General features: G+C 39.0%; 2 protein-coding genes across 3 annotated transcripts; both read right to left on the bottom strand.

The window, feature by feature from the left end:
• Window positions 1–2375: 2375 nt before the first annotated feature.
• On the bottom strand, window positions 2376–5264 carry LOC120635315 (peroxynitrite isomerase THAP4-like). 2 transcript variants are annotated; one of them, XM_039906289.1, is made up of 3 exons: window positions 5148–5264; window positions 4871–5064; window positions 2376–2928 (listed from the first exon to the last, which is right to left on the bottom strand). In XM_039906289.1, the coding sequence occupies exons 2-3, from the start codon at window positions 5001–5003 to the stop codon at window positions 2570–2572; spliced, it is 492 nt and encodes a 163-aa protein (XP_039762223.1). In that variant the 5' UTR covers window positions 5004–5064; window positions 5148–5264; the 3' UTR covers window positions 2376–2569. The 2 variants fall into 2 exon arrangements, with proteins under 2 accessions (XP_039762223.1, XP_039762224.1); XM_039906290.1 differs by lacking the exons at window positions 4871–5064; window positions 5148–5264 and adding an exon at window positions 4514–4607.
• Window positions 5265–6031: 767 nt separating this feature from the next.
• Window positions 6032–6863, bottom strand: LOC120635141. Its single transcript, XM_039906075.1, has 2 exons — window positions 6617–6863; window positions 6032–6210 (listed from the first exon to the last, which is right to left on the bottom strand). Exons 1-2 carry the CDS (start codon window positions 6861–6863, stop codon window positions 6032–6034), a joined length of 426 nt encoding a protein of 141 aa, XP_039762009.1.
• Window positions 6864–13919: the final 7056 nt, after the last annotated feature.

Consider the following 13919-nt stretch of genomic DNA (forward strand, 5'->3'; position numbering starts at 1 on the left):
GCATGGAACTCCGTCTCCGTGAGTCCGGATGGCAGACGCCTCCTCGACGATGCAGACCGCCACGGCTACGAAGTGCTCGGACCAGAGGTCCCGACGCACTATCCGTACTGTGCAGCACACATGCCGGACGTCATCGATATTGCAGTAACGCGCGGCCTCGCCGCAGCGCCATCGATTGACGTCCTGGATGATCACCTCATTTCCGACCACCAAGCAGTCCTCTTGACGCTGAGAAATGCACCGACGACCCACCTGCCTTCTCCGAAGCATCGCCAGGACTGGCGGGTTTTCGCCACATACATGGCAGAGAACTCGCCGTCCTTCCGAGTGGAGAGCCCTGCCGATGTTGAACGTCTCGCCACAGACCTCAGCGCGACAATGTCCGCCGCGCTTCGAGAGTCCAGACGCCACTCGGCAACCGCTCGCAGACCACCCGCGCTCCCGGCCTACATCCGAGCGATGATAGAGGAGAAGAGGAAGCTGCGCAGGCAATGGCAATCCCAGCGGTGCCCGAACATGAGGTCGCGGCTCAACGCTCTGGCGGCCAAGATCTCGGATGCATTGGAAACAGTTGCATCCGAGTCGTGGCATACCGTCATCGAGCGAGCCGGCGACGACTGTCCTGGCATCCACCGCCTCTGCCGCCGTCTCTCCGGGAAGCCTACTCCGATTAGGCCCCTCATGGCTAGTGACGGTACCCCCCGTTACCGAGCCGAGGACCGAGCGGAGATCTTTGCTGACTTCCTCGAGACGCAGTTCACACCGAATCCGACCGCTGATGTACAGCACGAAGCAACCATCGAGCAGCACTTGAAGGCCTACTTCGAGTCGCCGATAGCCCCCGCAGAAGACCCCGTCGTGTTCTCCCCAGGACAAGTCCACAGAATGATTCGCCGAACTAAACTGCGCAAAGCCCCCGGCCCCGACCGAGTCACCAACGAAGCCCTGCGCCACCTACCCCCGCGAGCAATCGCGACGCTGGCGCGACTCTTCAACGGCATCCTCCGTACCGGGCACTTCCCATCAGCGTGGAAGCTCGGCCGGATCATCCTGATCCCCAAAGCGGGGAAGAACACGATGCAGCCTGGGAGCTATCGTCCCATCACGCTGCTGTCGACGACTTCGAAGGTCTTCGAGAAGTTGCTTCTGCTGTACATCACGCCCCACCTTCAGCCACGCGACGAACAGTTCGGTTTCCGTGCCGAACACTCAATCACGCTCCAAGTCACCAGGGTACTGCACCACCTCGCTTCCGCCAGAAACAAGCGAGAGCACGCTATTGCAGTCTTCCTGGACATGGAGAAGGCGTTCGATCGCGTCTGGCATGCCGGCCTCATCTACAAGCTGTCCACGTCGACTATTCCCCGTAAAATAGTCAAGACTGTGGGCACCTTTTTGCAAGACAGACGTTTTCAAGTGGCGGTTGAAGACGCGCTGTCCACGGAGCGCCCCATCAGAGCCGGTGTGCCCCAGGGAAGTTGCCTGTCGCCCGTCTGCTATGGCAGGTACACGGACGACATTCCAGTCGCAGACGGCGCTATGCTTGCGCTGTATGCAGACGACGCAGCCTTCGTCACGACGTCGCTCACGGGCCCACACGCTGCAATTAAGATGCAGCGAGCACTGGACGCACTTCCCACTTGGCTGAAGGACTGGCGACTTAAAGTCAACGTGGCCAAAACTCAGGCGATCTCTATCGGACGGTCAGCAAAGACCCATGCACCCCCTCCGGTCTCGCTCCTGGGAGAAACCGTCGATTGGTCCCCCACGGCCAAATACCTGGGGGTCACGATCGACAGGGGTCTCTCGATGCGAAACCATGTGAGGAACGTGGTCGCGCAGTCGCGCACCGCACGCTACCTCCTCCGTCCCATGTTGGCATCCCCCCTGCCTCTCCGTGCGAAGCTGTCCATCTATAAGATGTATGTTCGCACGCAACTCACGTACGCGGCCCCAGCTTGGTACGCGCTGGTCAGCGAGACGGGCCGCAAGTCGCTGCGAGCGCAGCAAGCTTTAGCGCTCCGCACTATTTCCCGAGCACCACGCTTCGTACGGAACCAGGTCATCGCCAGGGACCTGTGCATGGAGAGCCTGGATGAGTTCATCCACCACCTGAGTGCCTCGATGTTCGCACGCGCCGATGGAGCGCGAGCCCAACACCTGCGGGGCATCGCGCCATACCAACTGCCAACTCACATTGGCAAGCTCGACCTCGCTGAGCGGCGGGCGCAAGCCCCCTCACGGACACGCTAAGTCGCCGCAACACCGCTGATCGCCGCGTCACAACGCAGGCTTGATCGCGCTGCCGCGACTTTCTCCCACGGACATGACTCCACGGACCCAACGGTCCCACCAAGCGACCCGTCTGTAGTCGCACACGGCGTTGATTACCACCGAAAAGGGCCATCGCCCTAAACGGTTACCCCCGAGCCCCAAACCTGGGACTCCGAGGAAGATTAGAGTGCAAAACGGAACCGAAACTGACGCAGATGAAACCGTATCGCTGCTAGTAATGTTTATTTTTTTTAACAGTTATTATTTATATTTGTTAAGCTTTGGTCACTAAACATTATTCTACTTTACTATAAACAGCTTTCAAATGTTCACTTAGAACTGTATTGTCTGTCTCCATGTGTAGAACAATTTGCAACTTATCTGGAGCGAGCATTGTTATTTCCCTTACAACGTTCTTCACAACAGGCGGCTTCGCGAATGACATTCTTGCTATATTAACGGTTGTAAGTTTAATTTGCTTCTTCTCCGGATCGCATTGCCCTTCTTCGTGGGAGGTAAGGCCGAAATTATGGCTGACAAGGAAGGCCAGGTCATTTGTACCAGGTTTTATGCGGAGGAAACCTCTCTCTTGATGCATTGGTGTGCCTTTCTCAGGATGCTTTGATGTTGATGTATAGTTGAACATTGGCTGGCCTGTGGAAGAAGGATTCTTTAATGACTGGAATAGGGAAGTTTCTTGTTTTGATACTTTCATGCTTAACAGTAAAAGTTAGCTGCTGAGTGCAATCTCATATAGTTGTAAGTGATACCTGGGGGTAAGGCAGTTTGGTTACAGCAGATCAGGATATTGTTGTCACCGCCCCTGATCTTTCCACAGGTTTTTTTTTGTTTTTTGTCGTGGTGGAAAAGCTTTATGACTACCTCTGTCCTTTTGGGCAGGACAGAGGTTATGTGGGACTTGTTTACCCGAACTAAAAACCACCACGGCATATCCCTCTCGATGGCTTTAATGGACGTCCCGTCCCGTTGTATACTTCCCAGAAATCTTTCCACAGGTTGGGAAAACTAACATATTTTCCAACTAGCGGAACCTCGCGACTTCGTCCGCGTATAAATATCTGATGCTAACATCATAATCATCGTGGCTAGCTATGCACCTACTATTATTTTACGTGGTATACTGAGTTAGTTGATACATACATACATACTCGTACATCTATCCATACATCCTCCTCATTCATCCTCACAAACTTTCGCATTTATAATATAAGTAGGATGTTACGCATGCTTTTGATCATAGTCCCATATGCCTGACTTGCTGTTAATTGTGAAGAGTTATGTCCTTTAATTCCGAAAATATTTATCAGATCCTTATTAAAATAAGACAATACAAGCTTCGTAGTATACACTTTCAATTAAAAAAAAGAATTATTAAAATCGGTTAAAATTTAACGGAGCTATGAAGTAACATTGATAAAAATTGTCATCCCATTTCCCGTAGAAAACTTATTGTTTATTGGGGTAAAAAGCATCCTATATGTTGACCCGGAATATCAGCTACCACTTTACCAAATTTCATTTAAATCTGTTCAGTAGTTGTCACGTGATGGCCGTACAGACAGACAGACAGACAAAAATTAAATAAAAATCTGTTTTGGACTCAGTATCGATTATAAAGCATCCCCAAGTAAAAAATTTCATAATATATATTAAATGTATAGAAATCTTCCATTATAGGTATAGTTTTTTATTGTAGAAGTATGAAGTAGTGGCACATTGTGACAATTTACACTACACAGGTTATGTAATACTAGTAGAAAGATATAATTGGGAGTGCGCTCAGGAACTATTCAATTTAGTTCCACCTTTACTTTTCTACCATCAAACTGCATTTGTGTGAATATTTTAAAAGTTATAAGTATTTATGTAAATTATTTATAAAAAAAAAACATTAGTTAGCTTAGTACACTAGGAAAGCAATCTTCGACTTATTATATAACAGACTAAACAGCTGTCGCTGATGTGTCTTTATCATTTATCATGCTCTTTGTCTTTTTGATGTTTGTCCTGTCTCTTCTTAAACTGATTCAGTGATTACATCACTGCAGTCACTACATCTTCAGGCAAGGCATTCCACATTTGTGTAACTCTGTTGCTGATAATAGCTGCTGTTGCTTGGAAGGATTAGGATGATGCCTGCTCAAGAACTGTTTGATCTAGTTCCCTCTCACCTATTTACCATTGAACTGTGAGGCACCGTAAAGATCGGTATCCCTACCTGGTTGATATACGATGGACCCATAGGAAGTGCTTTGCATCTTCGTTTCTTATTTGCACCGCAAGGATCTGGAATGCCCTTCCAGCTTCCATTTTCCCAAGTACCTACAATATGAGTACCTTCAAATCAAGAGTGAATAGGCATCTTCTAGGCAAGCATGCTCCATCATTACTTACTATCAGGTGTGATTGCAGTCAAGCGATAAAAATATTTAAAAAAAAATATTATGCTGTCTAGACTGTTTAAATATTTTCGAAATATTATATCTGATATAAACTTTAGGAGTCTATTTACAATAATTTTATACTTAAAATAAAACGATCCAGACCAAATATGGTAGAATACAAAAATGATTACCAATGCAAATGAACTCCAACTCTTCATGGTATTGGAAGTCGGGTATGTTTGGGAAGGAGCCCCGTCCGTTTTCGGTGACCCATCGACCGGCTAGCCAAGATATTGGTGCAAGAGCATCATGTAGCCCACTCATGCTTAGCAATTTCCTTTAAGTTTTATTCTTGAAGCTTTTATTCTTATTTTTATGTAGGTACCTAGAAAGAGTAAATATGTACGGTTTATAATAGAGAAATTACGAAATTGATGGTATTTTACCAGTAGAGAACAAGACACTTACTTGTGTTACTAACAATATAGCTTTATTTAATGTACCAATGCTCTAGAAAAATGGACATTGATAGGTGAAAATAATTAAAAGTTAATTATGAGTTTAAAAAAAGTTGTTTACTTATAGTCTTATAAGATGTTTTTGGACGTAGACTTAGAATAAAAATGTTGTCTGCTGTCATCAGACATCAAGCTGTCATTCGTCTTTGCCACAGATTAATATGATACTACTTCAATTTGCTGTAATTTTTATATTTAGTATTTACTCTATGGTCTGTGCTTTGTAAGTGCGGTCTGTGCTGTAAAGTCTCAGTTCAGTATTCCTATTTATCTAAGACTAATGAAACTTCGCGACATCGCCCGCGTATGAGTCGACATTAAAAAAAATAGTCTTATTTTGTCGCGAACTGTTTTTTAGAACTTTAAAGAAATGTAATTCCATCGTTTTGGCGTAATGTTTATCGTTCACACATCGCACGCATCGGAATCTCTCAAAAAGAATATTTTTTGCAGTTAGCTTTTTGGGAAGTACTCGGTAAGCAAAAAGCTGCCTAAGTATCAACGCAGGTCGCATCCCACACCAGCGCGCGCCTTATCGACCACGGTATTATAGTCATACCGTCTAGTCTCTTGCCATCAAACCGGGAGGTTCCAATTGTGCAGTAATCGACGCAGAGGCCAGAGCGCGACGGACTATATCATTGATATATTCCGTCGCGCTCTATAATTGCTGCTGTGCTGTGCTGTGCTGTGCTGTGCTGTGCCGTGCCGTGCCGTGCCGTGCCGTGCCGTGCCGTTCCGTGCCGTGCCGTGCTGTGCTGTGCCGTGCTGTGCTGTGTCACATTTTGCATTGGCATTCTCTTGCTATCATTTTGACGGTGTTTCGAAGGGATTTCACGTCGAATCTCGTTCATTATGGTGTTGTGATTGCGGTTTTTCGGGTAATCGAGGTTTTTTGTAGAATATTGCTATGTAGTTGGCGGTGGATAGGCGAGTTTCAAGTTGCATTATATCATCTTCTATAACGGCGGTGAGTCTTCTTAGGCGAGTTACTTTGGCAAACTTCTTGTGGTCTTTAAGATTTCGAATTTCATTCTTGAAACTGTCATTTTGAATTATATTTCTTCAGCTTGCTTGATGTATTTCCTTGATAATGGTATTATTTTGTTTACGGTTTTATAGTTGGTTCTTCATTTGCAGGTGTTTGTTGAGTCATCTGTTTTTTATATGGTTTCCATGCTTTACCCTTGATGGTTCGTTTCGTAGCGGTGTCTTTGTCGGGTTTATTTATTAATGTTTTAAAAACTTAGCTAAAGCATCGAAGTTTTTAAAACGTAAAGTATGAAGCGAAGCCTGATGCTCGTAGGTAAAGTGTCCATGATGAGAAACGATTGACGTCTGGTATAGGTGGTTGGATGTGACGTGCCGTGGCTACTGTCTGTGTTTTTTCTTTGCCCGTAGCTAGTAGTAAACGATCACTGTGATCTTTAGGCCATTTGTTGCAGTCAAGTTTTAAGAATTCTGGACCGTTGAACCACCAATGGTTGCTGCCGAAAGTCGTTTGTTTAGTGGGTACGTAACTCCATCCTGATGTTTTTGAGAATTCTTCTATTTCAGCTAGTCTGTGTGCGACGAAGGTTTTGAACGTGCGTGGATCGGATTTTATCCATGCTAATACTGTTCGAGAGTCTGGCCAGCAATACCTTTTCTTAATGTTGATTTCCATTTCTTGGCGAATGCTGTTTCCTAGACGGCAGCCAATAACTGCGGCTTGTAATTCCAAGCGTGGTATAGAGGTAGGTTTGAGTGGGGCTACCTTGGCTTATGCTGCTATGAGTTTTATGCTACCTTGGTTGTAAATAGTTGTTTTGCAGTATGTAGCAGCGGCATAGATCGTTTCACTGGCGTCTACAAAGGTATGTAGCTCCCCTTCGTTACAGGAATCTGTACATCGTGGAACGTTGAGATTCTGCAGACGTGCTAGGTTGTTGAGCCATTTTGACCAATGGTCGTATGGGTATGTGTTCGTCCCAATTTATTCCGGTGCGCCATAGTTGTTGTATTAGCGTTATAGCGTTTTTCCTTGAATTAAGACTGGAGTGGCTAAACCTAGCGGGTCGAATACTGACATAACAGCGCTTGCGACTTCTCGCTTGGTTGGTGGTCTTGTTTCTTTGGTGACGTCATCGGGCGTGTTACGAAGGTTGACGGTGAATCGTAATGCGTCGTTGTTGGTTTGCCATATCATACCCAATGTCTTTCCATATTTATCGTGGTCTCCCAAATTAATGTGGTGGGGGTGGTTGATTTCCAAAGTGTCTGTTTTGTTCTCTTTCCAGAGGAATCGTAACCTGTCTTCTTCTCGTATTACAATTCTGAGAAACATTTCCTTGATATCGGCTGCGACGGCTACCGGGCCTTGGCGAAGCCTCAGGACCAGACACACAACACGCACAGCACAGCACAGCACAGCACGTACTTGCACCTATTGCTTTATTGTCACAGTTTATATTTGTAATCTAGATTTGGCCTTATTTTAGTAATAAGATAAACCCTTAACCAAAATAATTTGTAACGCTGTTCGATTACTAATAAATAAAAACTCCTAAACCCATTCTATTGCTATTTGAGTTTAATATAACAGTTTATTGAAACAAAAATGAATTAATGCAAATCATATAACTGCAGTAGCCGACTCATGTCGAAGATTAGTATTTGTAATGCGTAATACTCGGGAATTTCATTAACCTTTAGTACATTATAAAGTTACTGTATTATGCTCTAGTCCGGAGCGAACTAGAAACAATAGTTGCGTCAGGCACCAGTACGATCCTCGGGTTGGAAGGCGCACCTTGTGTTCCCGGTGCGCCTTCGGCAATTGTAGGGACATTTTAGTATGTCCCAGAGGAGGGCCTGCAATGACGGGCGCCGCCCGCCGCCAGTAGTGTCGCGGAAGTGTGCGAAAGCGTTCCCGTGGCCCAACCACGTGGGGTTTTAGTCGGTACGAGTCCGACATAATTACCGTTCCTCTGCGTGGCGCGATGGTATCCATGAGGATTTCCCCACGAGAAAAAAAAGGCACCAGTACAATGAAAAAATCCGACTTCGTGTAAAAGGCCTTCCTGAGGTACGTTCAAGTGCTGATGTGAATATTACCTTTTATGTCCTACCTAACTAAATTTATTTTTGTAAGTTGTAAATTGTAAGTTACTAAGTTGCTAAGGTCTAAACACTCTGGAGGTCAGACGGACTTGCGACCAACTAGGTCGATGCTTCAGATCTTCATGACCAACTTTGTCGTTACGTGTTTCAGAAGTAAATAACCTTAATCCACGAAAAAAATGATTATTAATGGTTCCTTTATGTAGCACGATTGCATGGCACCTAAACCGCGTTCATTGTCGTCGTTCAACGTGTTCTTGGACAGGAATGTTAAATGAAACCCATTCCATGACGGGTAGACAGCACTGGTCCTAAATTCTAAATTCTAAATTCATTTATTTCAAGGAGGCCTTCTAAATTCAAAATTCATTTATTTACTGTTATACCTACATTTGAAACGTCAAGTTTGTTCGTGTGTAGTGACTCTACCACCGGTTCGGAAGACAGATTCTACCGAGAAGAAGCCGACAAGAAACTCAGCAGTTGCTCTTTTCCAATATCAACAATTTACATTTTAAAATTCATTTTTCTATCTTGTGAGAGATGGAAGCGGAGCCGGATGCTTCCAAGCAACCTTATCAATTGTATAATAACCTCGATGTAATAAATGTGTTTTAACTCATTCTTTAAACTTATGCATTGTTAGGTCCAAAATTACCTTAGGAATCATATTATAAAAGCGTATATATACTCAATCCCACAAATGACTCCTGCACCTTTTGCAGACGATATGCAGATGTCACTAATTTTTGCATTTAAAAGTAAATTATTGACAGTAAACAAGTGTGACACATAAGCTGGGTTGCTGCCCACTGCACCAATCTGCCATCAATGTAGATGCCTTCTTCTTCTTCTTCTCTCTGGGCAGTTTCCGCACGTAAGCGCTTTGCTTGTACGTGAAATTTCCCATTGTTGCTCGTTACTCCAGCCATCCAGAATCCCAGCACAGGACTTCTGCTGATTGAGGACTTCTGGGATAGTGGCTGGTGATCCCAGGTAGATCTCGCGTTGCTCTGTCACGCCCGTGCAATCCAGCATCACGTGCGTAGGTGTTTCATTCGCCTCCATGCATGCTCTGCAAAGAGGGCTGTCGGTGACCTATAATGGAAAGATGTCTGTTTAAGGAGCTATGCCCTGTTATGAGTCCCACCACCTTCCTAAGTTTGCTTCTATCCAGGCCGAGTAGTTTGTTAGTTAGATGTTGGTTTAGGCTAACCTAAACCAACATCTAACTAACAAACTACTTTTCCCTAAGGAAAGCTACTTTGGTTTGTTTACAATATATTGCATTGGCCCAAAGTTGGGAATGCTCCCTTTGTGTTTGTTCATGTAGCCATCTTAATGTAGATGCCTATTCACTGTTGTTTTGAAGGAACCCATAAAGGTATCGAGGAAGACGGAAGCCTGAAGGACATCCAAGGGGGAATTAGAAACGACAGGGGGAGGATATCAACTGCGAAAATGAGCACCGTTATAACAAGCTTTACTATGTCTTGCAGTTTGATGGTAGAAAAGTAAAGGTGGAACTAAATTGAATAGTTCCTGAGCGCACTCCCAATTATATCTTTCTACAAGTATTACATAACCTGTGTAGTGTAAATTGTCACAATGTGCCACTACTTCATACTTCTACAATAACAAACTATACCTATAATGGAAGATTTCTATACATTTAATATATATTATGAAATTTTTTACTTGGGGATGCTTTATAATCGATATCAATATCGATATCGATATCGATAGTTATCATTTATATCGATATCGATATAGATATCGATTTAAATATCGATATTAAAATCGATATCTTTATCGATATTAAAATTTGGATATCGATATTAAAATCGATATTTTTATCGATATCGATTTAAATAATAACAATCGATATCGATATCGATATAAATAATACCTATATCGATATAGATATCGATTATAGTATCGATATCGATAAAGATATCGATATAAATGATAACTATCGATATCGATATCGATATTGATATCGATTATAAAGCATCCCCAAGTAAAAAATTTCATAATATATATTAAATGTATAGAAATCTTCCATTATAGGTATAGTTTGTTATTGATATCGATTTTAATATTGCTTAAGATATCGATTTTAATATCGATATTTTTATCGATATAAATTATAACTGTCGATATCAATATCAATATCGATATTAAAATATGGATATCGATATCGATATCGATATCTTTATCAATATCGATATCGATAGTTATTATTTATATCGATATCGATATAGATATCGCTTTTAATATCGATATCGATAGTTATTATTTATATCGATATCGATAAAGTCATCAATTTTAATATCGTTATCGATAAAGACATCCATGTCGATATCGATAGTTATTATTTATATCGATATCGATTTTAATATTGCTTAAGATATCGATTTTAATATCGATATTGATATCGATATCCAAATTTTAATATCGATATCGATATCGATATTAATATTGATATCGATAGTTATTATTTATATCGATATCGATAGTTATTATTTATATTGATATTGATATTGACAGTTATTATTCATATCGATATCGATACTATAATCGATATCTATATCGATATCGATATAAATGATAACTACCGATATCGATATCGATATTAAAATCGATATCTATATCGATAGTTATTATTTATATCGATATCGATATAGATATCGCTTTTAATATCGATATCGATAGTTATTATTTATATCGATATCGATAAAGTCATCAATTTTAATATCGATATCGATAAAGACATCCATGTCGATATCGATAGTTATTATTTATATCGATATCGATTTTAATATTGCTTAAGATATCGATTTTAATATCGATATTGATATCGATATCCAAATTTTAATATCGATATCGATATCGATATTAATATTGATATCGATAGTTATTATTTATATCGATATCGATATCGATATAGATATCGATTTTAATATCGATATCGATATCGGTAGTTATCATTTATATCGATATCGATATAGATATCGATTTTAATATCGATATCGATAAAGACATCAATTTTAATATCGATATCGATAAAGACATCCATGTCGATATCGATATAAATGATAACTACCGATATCGATATCGATATTAAAATCGATATCTATATCGATAGTTATTATTTATATCGATATCGATATAGATATCGCTTTTAATATCGATATCGATAGTTATTATTTATATCGATATCGATAAAGTCATCAATTTTAATATCGATATCGATAAAGACATCCATGTCGATATCGATAGTTATTATTTATATCGATATCGATTTTAATATTGCTTAAGATATCGATTTTAATATCGATATTGATATCGATATCCAAATTTTAATATCGATATCGATATCGATATTAATATTGATATCGATAGTTATTATTTATATCGATATCGATATCGATATAGATATCGATTTTAATATCGATATCGATATCGGTAGTTATCATTTATATCGATATCGATATAGATATCGATTTTAATATCGATATCGATAAAGACATCAATTTTAATATCGATATCGATAAAGACATCCATGTCGATATCGATAGTTATTATTTATATCGATATCGATTTTAATATTGCTTAAGATATCGATTTTAATATCGATATCGATATCGATATCCAAATTTTAATATCGATATCGATATCGATTTTAATATTGCTTAAGATATCGATGTCGATATCGATACTAAAATCGATATTTTTATCGATATAAATTATAACTGTCGATATCAATATCAATATCGATATTAAAATTTGGATATCGATATCGATATCGATATCTTTATCAATATCGATATCGATAGTTATTATTTATATCGATATCGATATAGATATCGCTTTTAATATCGATATCGATAGTTATTATTTATATCGATATCGATAAAGTCATCAATTTTAATATCGATATCGATAAAGACATCCATGTCGATATCGATAGTTATTATTTATATCGATTTCGATATCGATATCGATATAGATATCGATTTTAATATCGATATCGATATCGGTAGTTATCATTTATATCGATATCGATATAGATATCGATTATAGTATCGATATCGATATAAATAATCACTATCGATGTCGATATCGATTTTAATATTACTTAAGATATCGATTTTAATATCGATATTGATATCGATATCCAAATTTTAATATCGATATCGATATAGATATCGATTATAGTATCGATATCGATATAAATAATCACTATCGATGTCGATATCGATACTAAAATCGATATTTTTATCGATATCGATTTAAATAATAACAATCGATATCGATATTAAAATCGATATTTTTATATCGATATCGATACTATAATCGATATCAATATCAATATCGATATTAAAATTTCGATATCGATATCGATATCGATATTATAATCGATGTCTTTATCGATATCGATATAAATAATACCTATATCGATATGGATTTTAATATCGATATCGATATAGATATCGATGTCGATATCGATAGTGATTATTTATATCGATATCGATTTTAATATTGCTTAAGATATCGATTTTAATATCGATATCGATATCGATATAATAACTATCGATATCAATATTAATATCGATATCGATATCGATATTATAATTTGGATATCGATATCAATATCGATATTAAAATCGATATCTTAAGCAATATTAAAATCGATATCGATATAAATAATAACTATCGATATCGACATGGATGTCTTTATCGATATCGATATTAAAATTGATGACTTTATCGATATCGATATAAATAATAACTATCGATATCGATATCGATAGTTATTATTTATATCGATATCGATAAAAATATCGATGTCGATTTTAATATCGATATCGATATAGATATCGATTATAGTATCGATATCGATATAAATAATCAATATCGATATCGACATCGATATTTTTATCGATATCGATATAAATAATAACTATCGATATCGATATCGATATTAAAATCGATATCTATATCGATATCGATATCGATATAAATAATAACTATCGATATCAATATTAATATCGATATCGATATCTATATTAAAATTTGGATATCGATATCAATATCGATATTAAAATCGATATCTTAAGCAATAAAAAAATCGATATCGATATAAATAATAACTATCGATATCGACATGGATGTCTTTATCGATATCGATATAAATAATAACTATCGATATCGATATTAAAAGCGATATCAATATCGATATCGATATAAATAATAACTATCAATATCGATATTGATAAAGATATCGATATCGATATCGATATCCAAATTTTAATATCGATATTGATATTGATATCGACAGTTATAATTTATATCGATAAAAATATCGATTTTAGTATCGATATCGACATCGATAGTGATTATTTATATACTATAATCGATATCGATATAAATGATAACTACCGATATGGATATCGATATTAAAATCGATATCTATATCGATATCGATATCGATATAAATAATAACTATCGATATCAATATTAATATCGATATCGATATCAATATCGATATTAAAATCGATATCTTAAGCAATATTAAAATCGATATCGATATAAATAATAACTATCGATATCGACA

Source organism: Pararge aegeria, chromosome 26 (assembly GCF_905163445.1).
Source record: "Pararge aegeria chromosome 26, ilParAegt1.1, whole genome shotgun sequence".
Taxonomy (NCBI): domain Eukaryota; kingdom Metazoa; phylum Arthropoda; class Insecta; order Lepidoptera; family Nymphalidae; genus Pararge; species Pararge aegeria.